The 12,522-nt window shown below is 55.0% G+C and overlaps 1 protein-coding gene across 1 annotated transcript; it reads right to left on the bottom strand.

Moving 5' to 3' along the window:
• Window positions 1-290: 290 nt before the first annotated feature.
• Window positions 291-12,149, bottom strand: SETDB1 (SET domain bifurcated histone lysine methyltransferase 1). The gene is made up of 22 exons (XM_057388014.1): window positions 12,121-12,149; window positions 11,563-11,785; window positions 11,209-11,375; window positions 10,864-10,901; window positions 10,655-10,754; window positions 10,196-10,369; window positions 9,722-9,923; window positions 9,243-9,316; window positions 8,790-8,980; window positions 8,305-8,482; window positions 7,760-7,886; window positions 6,893-7,051; window positions 5,921-6,514; window positions 5,410-5,526; window positions 5,091-5,260; window positions 3,546-4,177; window positions 3,185-3,213; window positions 2,958-3,087; window positions 2,303-2,462; window positions 1,770-1,984; window positions 1,328-1,416; window positions 291-905 (listed from the first exon to the last, which is right to left on the bottom strand). Exons 2-22 carry the CDS (start codon window positions 11,772-11,774, stop codon window positions 788-790), a joined length of 3,876 nt encoding a protein of 1,291 aa, XP_057243997.1. The 5' UTR covers window positions 11,775-11,785; window positions 12,121-12,149; the 3' UTR covers window positions 291-787.
• Between the last annotated feature and the right edge of the window lie 373 nt (window positions 12,150-12,522).

Here is a 12,522-nt window from a genome sequence, read left to right as displayed (position 1 = left end):
GTTTAGGCCAAGCTCAGGGCTTTCAGTGAGGGTTGGGCAGAGGCATCGAATCTGCCTCCTCAAGATAATTCCAACCCATTTCTCTTTGATTTTCCCAAGTTTAAGGAGGGTTTAAGGAAAGGTGAAGGAAAGGTGAAAATGTGGGAGCTCCTCATCCCCGTGCCTGGGCCCCTTCACCTCTGGCGTTTTTCCTGCAAACCCCACAGAAACAMGGATGGCAATGCTTCAATCCTGCTTTTTCAGGGCTCTTTTCTGTGTGTCAACATCAGGGTAGGTTGTTTTTAATTAAAAAAAAAAAAACCCACTTTATTGCTTTTTAGCAACTAACRGATTCTTGACAACAGCTCACAGATGAAGACAGATACTTATTTTTCTTTTTTCACTTAAATTCTTCAAGTCCAGATTGGTCCAGTCTTCCAGGGATTCTTTCCACCATCCTCCCTTCCACTTTGAAGGCCTCAGTCCCAACCAGGAAGCACTTCCTGGGAATACTGGGGAAGTGTTTGCTGCTGGAAGGAGGAGGTTTGTGCCTTAAATTGGGTGGAAAGCTGGAAGAGAGCAGGAACAGCTCATTTSTTGAGGGATCACTGGAGCCTCTGGAAGGTGGGAGAAGCCCCGAGGTTGGGAATCACCCCAGCACAGCCAGAGTCCACTCCTGCTCCGTGTCCATCTGTGATTTTCCAGGTGAATGGGAGAACTGAGATCCTCTTGAGACAAAACTTTACCCTCACTGAGGGAAAGCGAGCACCAGGGCTGTGGAAAGGGGATCCACGGGGAGCAGGGATGCTCAGAGCAGCCGGCCCCGGCAGTCGATGGCCCCGCAGCAGCACAGCAGCTCTTTGCCCTCCACGCTGCCAACCTCGTAGTTGTAATCCCAGGTCAGCTCCGTGCCAGCTCGGATCCGCCTGTGGAGTGAAAAACCACACAAAGGGAGGGGTGAGGAGGCTGCTCCAGGACAGAGGAGAAACTGAATGATGGAAGGAAGCCACACGTCCATGTGGACAGGACTGAGGCAGCCGGAGATAAAGGGACAAATTCCCTGATCAATCATTCCCAGGAGGACTCATGGCAGGGATTCAYCACCCTCAAAAGATTTGGGACTCAGACAAGCTGGGAATTTGGCTGCTCCATGCTTCACTCTGCCCCTTGGGAAGGTCTAAAACTGGTGGAAAACACASCAGGATGTCCAGCACAAGAGAGAGGATTTCACCTGACACCAAGGGTGGGAAACTGGGAATGGGATTTCCAGGAGCAGGGAACACCCAGCCCTGGCTGTGAACCAGGTCCCACCAAGGAATCCCCAGCCCTTCCAGCACTCAGGACTCACTTGCTGGCGAAGAAGGCGACCCAGGGGAAGCGCAGGTCRTGGGTGTCCACATAAACGTTCTGCACGAAGAGGTTTGGGGTGCAGCTGTGCTGTAATAACAACAGGGACAGGGCTGAGCTGCTGCCCGGGCAGGGAGGCCGAGCTGCCAGCACTGAACACGGCCTTTATAAACAAACAGCATTCCTGGTGTGCCCACCGCATCCAGCGGAATCCTGCTGGAACAGGCTGCTGCCCRGCTGAGTCATAAGATCCACACTCAAAGGTAACGGCTCTGGAAGGGCTGATGGGGCCGTTCCTGCCCCCACCAGGGCAGAGCAGCTGCTGTTCCACTTGGGACAGTGCATCATCACCCTCCTAACCCTGCTCTTTTCCCGTTTTTAGCGAGTCAGGGGAGGAACAGCCCCCAGAGCAGCCGATCTGTCCCTTCCTTTGCCCCACTCACGTTGAGGTAGCGGCCCAGGTTGCCCTCGAGCTTGGCGTCGATGATGTAACAATTCTCCTCTCCGTCGTAGAACTGGCGCGTGCTGCGGCGCACGGGCCCCGCGCTCTCGCCCTTGTCGGCTGCTGCCAGGGGCGTGGATTTGATGGCGATGCCGTAGGTGGATTTCAGGGCAAAGCCTCGGGTGGATTTCACAGCCACCTGTCTCTTGACGGGACCTGCCACAAGATGGGACCTTCCAGAAGGARCCCAGGGCAGGGCTGCCCTGAGTAMCAAACCCCTCAGASCCCAAATACCACCCCAGGAYGGCTCCTGGAATCAACCCAGCCCAGCCTGGAAACTCACTGTAAGCCTCACTTTTTCTTACAATACCCAAAAATACCTGGTTTTGAGGAGTAGATTTTGCAGTTTTGTTTTGCCAGATACGGGGAAAGTTCTCGCCTCACCCATCAGACACAACAGGAGCGGCCTCATGAGCCCTTCCTGGTGCTTTCCAGCCAAAACCGTGCACCCTCAGTCCTCGTGTCCCCACTCACCTGACCCAGGTGATGGATTTTTCTTGTCCTCCTCCTCCTCRGATCCCGAGGAAATGGTCTGGATGTCATCACTGTCGTTGGCAGTGCCCGGGGCCTGCCCYGCCAGGGCCCTCCCGTTCTCCCCGTCGCTGTCGGTGCTGCTCGACAGCGTCAGCACATCCTGGGGACAGGAACAGCTCCTGGTGCATCCCAACCTCCCTCTGCCCCAGGAATGTGGTGTTTTCCTCCAGCACTCCCCCCTCTGCTCCAGGAAACCCTTTGGAAGGGGACACCACCATTCACAGGTCAATGTTAGGAACACCTGTGGCATTTTGGGGGGCTGCTGAGTTCTGCTTGAGATCCTGGAGCATTGCATGCTCAAAAGGAAGGAAGAAGATCCCAAAAAACATGGATAGTTCCCCAATATGGCTCTGACAAATGACAGGTCCCAGGTGTGCAAACCAAGGTGCCAAATCCAACCCAAGTTCCCCATGCTCTCCTCTTTTCTTGACCATTCGGATCCATGAAAGACCCCCACAATCCAAAGGAAATCAAGCGGCCTCCAGTTAATCACAATTACAACCATGCTCAACTGGGAACCAAACAGTAGAAAACAGCCCAAAACGAGGTTGAAGGTTTGACAGAAGCATTTGGGGAGCCCAGGGCTCACACTCACATCGGAGGGCGGCAGGGTCAGCGAGCGCCGGCGGCTCTGCAGCAGCGCCATCCCGCTCATGGGCCGCCGGATCCCCTCCAGCTTGGGCGGGCAGGGGTTGTAGCCGTACCTCCTGCCCAGGCTGCTCAGCCTGCAGGGTCAGGACAAGAGAGGAACGCACTTGGATCTCCTGGGAAATTGTCCACAGGYCAGGCACGGACAGGAGAACACGATTTAAGGAATCTTACCTGGGAATTCTGGTTGATTCTTCCGATTCCTGCAGAGGGGACAAGCACAGAAGATTGGAATCTCTCCCTTCTCGAGCACTCTCCAGCCTTTCTATGGAATTGCTCCCCAAAATGCCAACCCAGGAGTGAGATGCTGCCTGTCCCCATGCTCAGCATGACACCCAGTGTGACACCCAGCTCTGTGTGCCCCAAACTCTCTCCCTGGGAGTGAAAAGCACCTCCCTGTCCCACCAGAGAAGCTGAGCACAGGGACACCCAACAGCCCCACAGTCCCCTTGAATGTGCTGTACAGGGAGAAAAGCCCCTGGAGCAGAAGCACATCTCTGCCTTTGAYTCTCCCATTCCCACATCTCTCCCTCACCTCCTTCTTGGCTGCCTTTGCCTCTCCATTCAGATCCTCTCCCGGGGTGGAAGCACAGCCCTTCTCCCTCTCCGCAGGGATCTCCATTTTCACAGCCTTGGCTTCTCCCCCTTCGCCCACCCTGAAGGACGAGGTGCTGTCAGTGTCCTGGAAGCTCTCAGCCATGCTGTTGGAGCTCAGCCACGAGGCCACTTTGTTCTTGGAGGTCTCCTCGGACACGGGCAGCTTGCAGGGCCGGGGTGCCGCGGGCTCCTCGTGGCCCAGGGGCCGCGTCAGCCCCGAGTCCTTGGAGGCCGTCTCCGAGAGGCCGTGGTCGCGCTGGTCGCGCTGGCCGCGCGTCTGGCGGCGCGTGGCGTAGCTGCGCAGCACCGAGTTCGTGCTGAAGCTCTCGTCCTTGCAGAAGTTGTCATCAGAGCTGTCCTCGTTGGATTCCTCCAGCTCCTCCGTGCCCGTGTTGTCGTCGTCRTCGTCGTCCTTGAGGTCCACGCCGCTGTTGTCCGAGGAGCACTTGGCATCGCTCTCGTAGCCCTCCTTGAAGTTCTCCACGCTCTCAATGTGGTCCAGGTTGGCAAAGTACTCGTCACCCATCTCCAGCCCCTCTTTGTCAGCAAAGTCATCCGTGAGGATTTTCCCTGGGGGAAACAGAAAACCAAGCGTGAGTTTTCTGGGGTGACATTTGATTTTATCCTCTCCAAACCCCACCGTGGGAAAAACGCTACTTTATTCCAGAGCTGGGCTGGAAAAGGACAACGTAACCCTGATTCTTGAACCAAAAACCTGAGGSTTGTGGTCAAAATCAAGGTTTTGAGCCTGGAAATCTTTACAGAGCAGCTCAAGCAGAGCTTTGGAAGGGCTGGAGATGACAAAGAGCAGCAGCTCCAGCGTGCCCGTGGGCGGCTCCATTGCAGAGCCARCGCAATCCCTGCGCAATTTCTGCGTGGCGTGGGCCGTGCGGGCCCGGCCGGTTTGCTGGGCACAGGAAGCAGGGCAGGGGTTGTGTCACCCCAGGGCCAGCCCAGGGTGTGTCTTGTGACACCAGCACTGCCACCTCGAGGGTTCTGCAGCATCTGTGCCAGCGCTGGGCAAGTTCATCGGCTCAGCTTTCACCCTCCRGTCCCCAAAACGGGCACGGTAAGAGATTCCCACTCCTGCTGGCCTTTGGRATCACGGAGAATGGAAGAGCTGCTGAGTCCAACAGCTCCCCCTGCACTGCCAAGGCCACCACTGAGTGACGTCCCCAAGTGCCACMTCYRYGTGTTTTTGAGCATTTTCAGGGACAGTGACTATCACCTCCCTGGGCAGCCTRTACMAGTGCCTGACCACCCTTTCCAGGAAGAAATATTCTTGAATTTAAGAACCTCCAACTTAAACATCCCCAGGGAGCTGCAGAGAGTCACAAGGCCCCTCAAAACCTCCTTTTCTCCAGGATGAACCCCCCTCAGGTGTCCTCCAGACTCCTCCTGTGCTTCAGCCCCTTCCCCAGCTCCATTCCCATCCCACCCCCTCTTTCCAAAGAAGGTTTTGCCCGTGCAGGTGAGCTCCCACCTGCATAGATGCAGACGAAGGAGCCCTTGGCGATGTCATCGAGGCAGCGAATGCCCCAGCCCTTGTTCTGGGTCTTGAAGAGCTGCAGGCGCACCTGGAGGCCGTGCTGCACCAGGCGGTTGGTGCACATGTTCACGTTGCACTTGCACCTCTTGTTGCACTCGTAAACGCTGGAAGAGAGGAGAAGGGTGACAACTTCACCCTTCACGGGGTGACTTGGGCAGAAGAACCAGGGGCAGGTGGTCACATCTGCACTGGGATAGCCGGGATCAATCCCTCATGGTGGGGTTGGTRCTCGTGAGGGCTCTGCTCTGCTCACCCCGTTGGCAGACATTCCTCCAGCCGCTTGTGCTGGTAGCCCGCGTTGGGGTTGATTTGCCCTCCAGGGGTGCAGCTGCTGGCCTGGATGGTCAGCTGGTGACAGGCACACCTGGATCTGCAGAGACACAGGGAAAACCATGAGTTACACATCTCACATCAATCTRGAGACAGGAGCAGAAATCACATCTTTAGGCAGAGATGGGCACAAAGGGTTTGACTTGGAATCAAACCAAGAGAAATTGTAGATTTCTCATCCCTGGAAGGGATGGGATGACCAGGTTGGATGGGGTTTGGAGCAATCTGGGATAGCAGAAGGCGTCTCTGCCCATGTCAGGAGTTGGAACTAAATGATTTTTAATGCTCCTTCCAACCCAAACCATTCCAAGATTCCGTAAAACCTGCAGGGGTTAAACCTGCACAGGTTTAAATCCCAGAGCAGATCTCGGGCTGCTCCCTGGACAGATCTCACAGCCCCAGTGCYGTCCCCTCAGCCACGAGCAGTCACCTACTTGTCTCTGCAGCCGTCCTTGCAGTCGCAGCCCACGAGGAACTCCAGGCTGGTGTTGATGTACACCCCCTTGCCAGGGATCCTCTCCTTGCTGTAGGCCACCTGCGGCGGCGGCGTGCTGTCGATCTCGTTGACGCASGACAGGGGCACGTCCTCCTTGCCCTTGGTGATGTCGGCGATGTAGTAGTAGGGTTTGTAGGGCTGGAACTTGCGGTCCACCAGCACGTAGGGGTCCAGGCAGAACATCTCCAGGAACAGGAAGTCGCAGTCGGTCTCGAAGAGGTAGCGCTCGATCTCGTGCATGGAGCGCAGGCAGAGCCCGCAGGGGGTTTTGTACAGGACATGGAATCCCATCTTGCGGTTGACGCGGCGCCGCGCCGTCATGCGGCGGAAGTCGTAGAGCAGCGGGATGAGCAGCGGGTTGCGGCTGCGGTACTGATCGCTGCGCAGGGGCCGCACCCGCGCCAGGCACGTGTAGCTGCACACGTGGGGCAGGTAGAAGAGCTTCTCCAGAGGGGCCCGGTAGGACGGCTCGTTGGGAACGCGGTCCATCATCCCGTGGAAGGGCTGCGGGGTGGCGCTGCTGCTCGGAGCGCTGTGGAAGAGAGGGGTGGGGGTAAGGGAGAGCTGGATGGGGGACAGAGGGGGGACACGAGCCCAGGGGGGCACAGCTGGGCAACAGCACCCGGCTTGGAGCAGCCACAGTGTGGCCATCAGGTGCTCAGGCATTGGAAAAAGCTAAAGTCACCATCCCTGTAAGTGCTCAGTGTGGATGTGGCATTTGGGGACATGGCTCAGTGGTGGCCTTGGCAGTGCTGGGGGAAGGCCACAGACTCAGAGGCTTTTCCAGCCTCAGTGATTTCACCACTCCAGGATTTGAGCTGCTGAACCCCCAAGAGAAACCCACAGGCCCCAGATGTGTCCCAAATCCCAGGCTCAGGATTCATGGATGTCCCACAAGAGCTCTGCTCACCGGTGCTGCGGGGCCGGGAGGGCTCTCCCCGCTGCCAGGGCATCACTGAGGACAGGGGACGATGGGGACGAGTGCCCCGAGCCCACCGAGCCAGGACGGAAGGAAGTGCTTTTCTTGGCCACCTGCTTYCTGCCCTGGGCCAGCTGGTTGTCAGAGCATCTGCAGGAGGGAAGAAGGCAATTTGGAACATGGGAAAGCAACTGATGGGAGTCAAAATAACACTGCCCCAYGGAGTTGAGAAAGGCAGGAGAATCCCAGCAGTGGCTTTTTCCTACTAAGTGAAAACCAGTCCATTTCTGATCAGACTACTGCTGCAGCAATCCCACAACCATGGCGAATTTCAGAACTCAGCTACAGCTCCAAGTSACTTCTGATTCTGAAATAAGGCAAGGGTAACAAGGATGCCCAAGGCCTTTGTCCCGGGAAGCTGGACAAACCAGGCCATGAAGAAATCCCTGGATTAGCTGAAACCAGAGTTWCCAGAGGCTCAACCAGGCCTGAGTGGGAGGAACAAATCCAGAGAGTTCTCTTGCAAGGACTTAGGAACAAGATAAGATTGTGCAAAGGAATGTAATAACATCCCTGATGAAAGTGCTACCAGGGGCTCCAAAAAAACAGGTTCTCGATCCATTTCAGTGATTTCCAATCAACTCCAGGAGACTTCCAAACCATTCCAGCAGGTTTTAAATCAATAAAAGTGAAGTTATTGGGGAGAAAGGGAGGAGACAAAGGAGAGCAGGAAGGGATGAAAGGAGGAAACCTGCACCTGAGGATTCCTCTGTACAGAAAAGGTGGTGCCTGAGAGAGCTGAGCACTGGAAAGGAGAAGCAARAAGGTGGAAGGTGCTGGAATGGCTCTGGTACTCACTCCATCTCCACAGGCTGAGGAGAGGCRGGACGTGCAGCCGGCAGCTGCTCCGGAGCCTTGTACTGGGGACCAGTCCCTGCCAAATCCTGGGTGTACTGGACCACAGGGCCCTTGCTCCTCACAGCACCTGGTGGGGAAGGTGAAAAACCAAAAGAGTCAACAGGAAAAACCCCTAATGTTATCCAAATTGGCTGTGTGGGCTCCTTAACACTGATTAGTGCCTGCAAGGAACACCCGAGGGATTTGGGATTAACGGGGGGTCATCGCYGAGCTCGGGGCACAGCAACTCCCCCAAAAATTATGGGCACTTCACCTGAGTGCAGTTTGGTTTTGTGGCATTATTCCAGGAGAAAAATCSCACTGGAAATCTAAATCTCCTATGATACAGGAAAAGACCCACTGGAAATTTGAAATCTCCTTTGTCAGAAGGAAAAAAAAACCCAGAAATCTGAAATCTCCAGGAGTTCTGCTAAAGAACCCACCAAACCCAAACCACTCTCCAGTTAAATCCCAGGTTTTAAATGAACCCAAAAGATGCCACCAACCAACATTGGGACGAGTTCTGGTTTGCCCACTTTGCTTCTTTTCCTGGGTGGAAGCTGTGGAAGTTTTCATGCTGAACATGGGCTCGAGGCGTGTGGAACCTCGGTAAATCCAYTCACAACGTTTGTCTTCCTGCGGGAACGAGAAGGAAACACTCAYAGTTCCCGTGGGAAGAGCTTCCTGAGGTGAGACAGAGAGCACAAAGAGACAACAATGGGTATTGACAAATGGCACAACCAGGCAATTATTGATACTGGAATCTCTAATTGGATATTAGGGAATATTTCTTCATGGAAAGGCCATGGCAGGCTGAGCAGGGCAGTGGTTTTGGACAATTCCAGGGACAGTGACTGTGGCACTTGGGCTTATTCAGGGAGGGCCTTAGAGGTTCTTCCAACCTCAACACTTCCATGATTAGCAAGCAAAAAGGAGCTGATCAGATCCCCATCCTCAGATTTAATCCTAATGGGAGAAGGGAAATTCCTACCAGGAAAAGGATTTTGACCAGACTTCCATCCACTTCTTCCACCCTGGACTTCCACCAGGTCCCTTCCCACTCRGTTTTGATCGGCTGCCCGTTCTTCAGCAGCACCATGGGCCGGTTGGGGTAGGCAGTGATGTATTCCTCAATGAAATCCCGACAGGAAACATCCTCAATGTCCTCCCAAGCTTTTTTCACTGTTTGGAAAGGGGCACATGGGAGAAAGGAAAGAGGACAAAACAGAGACAACATTTAATTCTTTTTTTTTTTAGGATATCCCAGGGAGATTTTTAKGTAAGGTCAACCAAGGGGTGATCTTGAAGGGCTGGAAGGGTGGTGGAGCATTCTGAACCCAGCCTGGAATAAACCAGGATTTCAGRTGTCTCCAGGCTCAGCACCACAAGAGACACACCCGTTTTTGGCTCTCCCAAMCACCCCAAACTCTGCAGGGACACTCACATGGCCGGCACACCGGGTACAGCTCCCACTCCTTCACGTACGACGCGTAGCCATCGTCAAAGAAGATCAGGAACCTGRAAACAAACGGGAATTAGGGATGGGATTGAAGGAATGGGAATGGAGAACCTCTCCTGCTCCTCCTGGAGAYATCCCAGTCCTGGAAGAGGAGAGGATGAAGAGCCCCAAGCTCTCTCTGTGCTCCCCACAGCTGCTCAAACATTCCCAGCAGCACAATTCCCAGCCAGGCCCTTTCCCTCTGCTCTGAATCCCCTCTGTGCTCCAGGAAAGGGAGATAAAGGAAGAGAAAACACTTAAATGATCCTGGTTTCTGCAGCAAAGCTGGAGGAGGCACCCATTTACTGCCTCTGAGTAATGACTCCAGGCCCTGCAGGAGGGCACAGTTCAGCACCTGAAGAGTATTCAAATAAACCTTTTTTTTTACCTAAAACAGAGATGGGGATGTGGGAAATAAGGAATACCTSTCTTTATTCTTGACGTTGGGGGTCTCAGCCACGATCCCAGCATAGAGCCACATCTGATTGCCATCCTTGTACCTGGCCACCACCCTCCTGCCCACGTGGTGCTTCTCAGCAGCGGGGTGGTAATCATAGGCAATGTGGTTCCCCGACAGCAAACTCTTCCCTTTATTATCAAATTTCACTTTGTATTTCTTGCCAGTACCTGAAAAGACATTTGAAGGCAAACAGAAGATAAATAAAGGTAAAAATCAACAAAAGCTGTGTGATTTCACACCAGAAATCCAGTGCTGTGGGTCCCTCTGAGATGGTTTATTCAGAATTAAGCCAGAATTTATTTAAAAGCCTTTCAGGAATTAATTTGGAGGGTGAAGCAGTGGAGGTATCTTGCTCCCACAATCTTTTCCAGGTGACACCAGCTGCTCCAACACCTTTTAATCCAGGTTTCCCACCCAAAGCCCCATGCATGGCACATACCGACCGTCTGGATGGCAATCARCGTCCCTTTGTGCCACGTTTTGGTTCTTTTTTTCCCCAAAATCCTCATGCCCACTTTGAGATCCCCATCAGTGTTGAGGTCATTCTCTGCAGGGGCTGCAGGGACAGGGACAGGCTGGGCAGTGCCAGGAGATTCCTGAGGGGGCTGTGCATCTACCAAGGGACAACAGCACAAAGTCAGCTCCAAATCACCCAAAGCTCCCTTTCCTGGCACACAGCTGAAAGGACAATTCTGGAAAAACTCCTGCTTCCCTTCCCCTCAGGCAGCCCAGSCCCAAAGCCTCCCTTTAGCTGGATGGAAACAGCTTGAAGAAAAGCAGGAATTTGGAATCAATATACCCTAAACAAAAATAGCAATTCAATGAGGAATCAATAAATATGGATGGAGATTTCCAGCAGGAAAAAGGGGAAGCACAGAGCCCCTGGAAGCTCCCACACCTTTCTGTGCCTCCTGCAGGTTCGTTTTCTTGTTCACAGCATCCATGAATTTCGCAACATCACGGGCAGATTTCCTCATGGCAACCATCGCTTCCCGCAGCTGGAGGAAAGAGAAGGCAAACACAGAGAAACTGGGGTTTTTTTGCACCAAAAAAAACCAGGAAAACCCCAYGTGAAAAATCATCTCTAGGCAGGGCCTCCCCACTCACCAGACTCTGATCCTTGGAGATTYTGGCACTGCTGCTGCCTGCGAGTGGAGAGAAAACAGTAGTTTAAAATGTTTTTGGTGCAAAAAAATCCAACCTGCTTAAATCACAGAAAGAAGAGAGAACAGGGAAAAGCATYTAYCCCAAATCCCTGCCAGGAAATCCACCCAAACAAAGCTTCCCCTCAGTCACCTTTTCTAATGTGGGATCATTTGGTGGGTACAACAGCGAGGGAGGTGGGAAAAGGGTGAAATCCCGGAACATTAACAGGATCTGGCAGATGTTTCCCACCATCTCACAGAATTCCCTCATCCCAACCCCTCCCATGGCACACTGGGGACACTGAACTGCCCTTCCAGCCCGAGTCCACGCTCATGACATCGTCGTCCTCCTCGTCGGGGATCTCGATCACTTCGGTGGCCGCCGGTGCCTCATCCTCAGAGCTGCTGTCCCGGTACTGCAGGCCCATCATGGAGTACAGCTCCTTGGCCAGGGTCTCACAATTGTTGATGGCCCTGGGGAGGGAAATGAGCTGTGTCTGCCAGAATTGCACAGGGAGAGCCAGGAACGACACCTGGCCACAGGGAGATGGGCACGGGAAGGGTTGTCACCGTCCCTCGTTAACCCCACACACAGTGGGTCTGCCCTGAACACCCCCACATCCCCCTCCTCAAAATTCCAGCTCMCTCCAGCTCCACGCACCTCATGGCATCGTCGATGAGATGGTCAACGTGAGCCACCTCCTCCTCCTTGTGTATCATGCACTGCACCAGCTCCTCCAGCTGCTGCTTCTGCTGCCTCATCCACTCGGAATTCTCCACCTCTTTGTCGATGATTTCCTGCAGCTCCTCCATGGAGATTCCCAACTCCTCCATCACCTCCTGCTGCAGCTCTTTGATGTCCTGGGACTCCATCTCTGCCACTCCTGAGGGAGCAACGGGTGAGGGGAGGAAGGGGAGGACGGTGAGGGAGGGGAGGACGGTGAGGGAGGGGAGGACGGTGAGGGAGGGGATGGAAGTCATGGGAGCTCCCCCACCGTTTCCCACACTCCCCTCACCCTGCTCTGCCTCAGTTCCCCTCACAGCCCCTCCATCCCCTCACAACCCTGCTCCCCCCTCCTCCAATCCCCTCATAACCGCCCCGGTCTCCTCAGAGCTCTCCCGGTGCCCTCAGTACCTCACACCGGATCCCCCCTATCCCCTCCATCCCCTCACAGCCCAGTCCCGCCCGCCCGCTCCCCTCATGCCCCCCGTCACTCACCGCCGCCGGTCCCGGGAACCGGRGGGGAACCGGRGSRGAACCGGRRCAGACCCGGGACAGAACCGGSACAGAACCGGSACAGAACCGGAGCGCCCGCTCGGACGGCGCGTGACGTCACTTCCCGCGCTCGCGCGCGCGCTGCCGCCCCCTGGCGGGCGGGCGGTGCGGCGTGAGGGCCCCGAAATTCGGGAATAAATCCTTCGGGAATTGGGAATTGTCAGGAAATATCCGCTTATCCGCGGGAGCAGGGGGGATAGCTCGGCTCCGGAGGCCGCACGTCCTTACAARCCAGGAGTTTGTTCCCCCCGCSGAGCCCCCGGGGCTGTTGGAGCCGTTGTGAGCCCTCAGCGTTCCGCCCCAAAACGTTCCCTAAACCGCCACCTCCGAGGGGTTTGCGGCACA

Source organism: Malurus melanocephalus, unplaced genomic scaffold, assembly GCF_030028575.1.
Source record: "Malurus melanocephalus ecotype Western Australia unplaced genomic scaffold, MMel_1.1 scaffold_1492, whole genome shotgun sequence".
In the NCBI taxonomy this organism is placed as follows: Eukaryota; Metazoa; Chordata; class Aves; order Passeriformes; family Maluridae; genus Malurus; species Malurus melanocephalus.
This window is presented reverse-complemented; position numbering and strand designations above follow the sequence as displayed.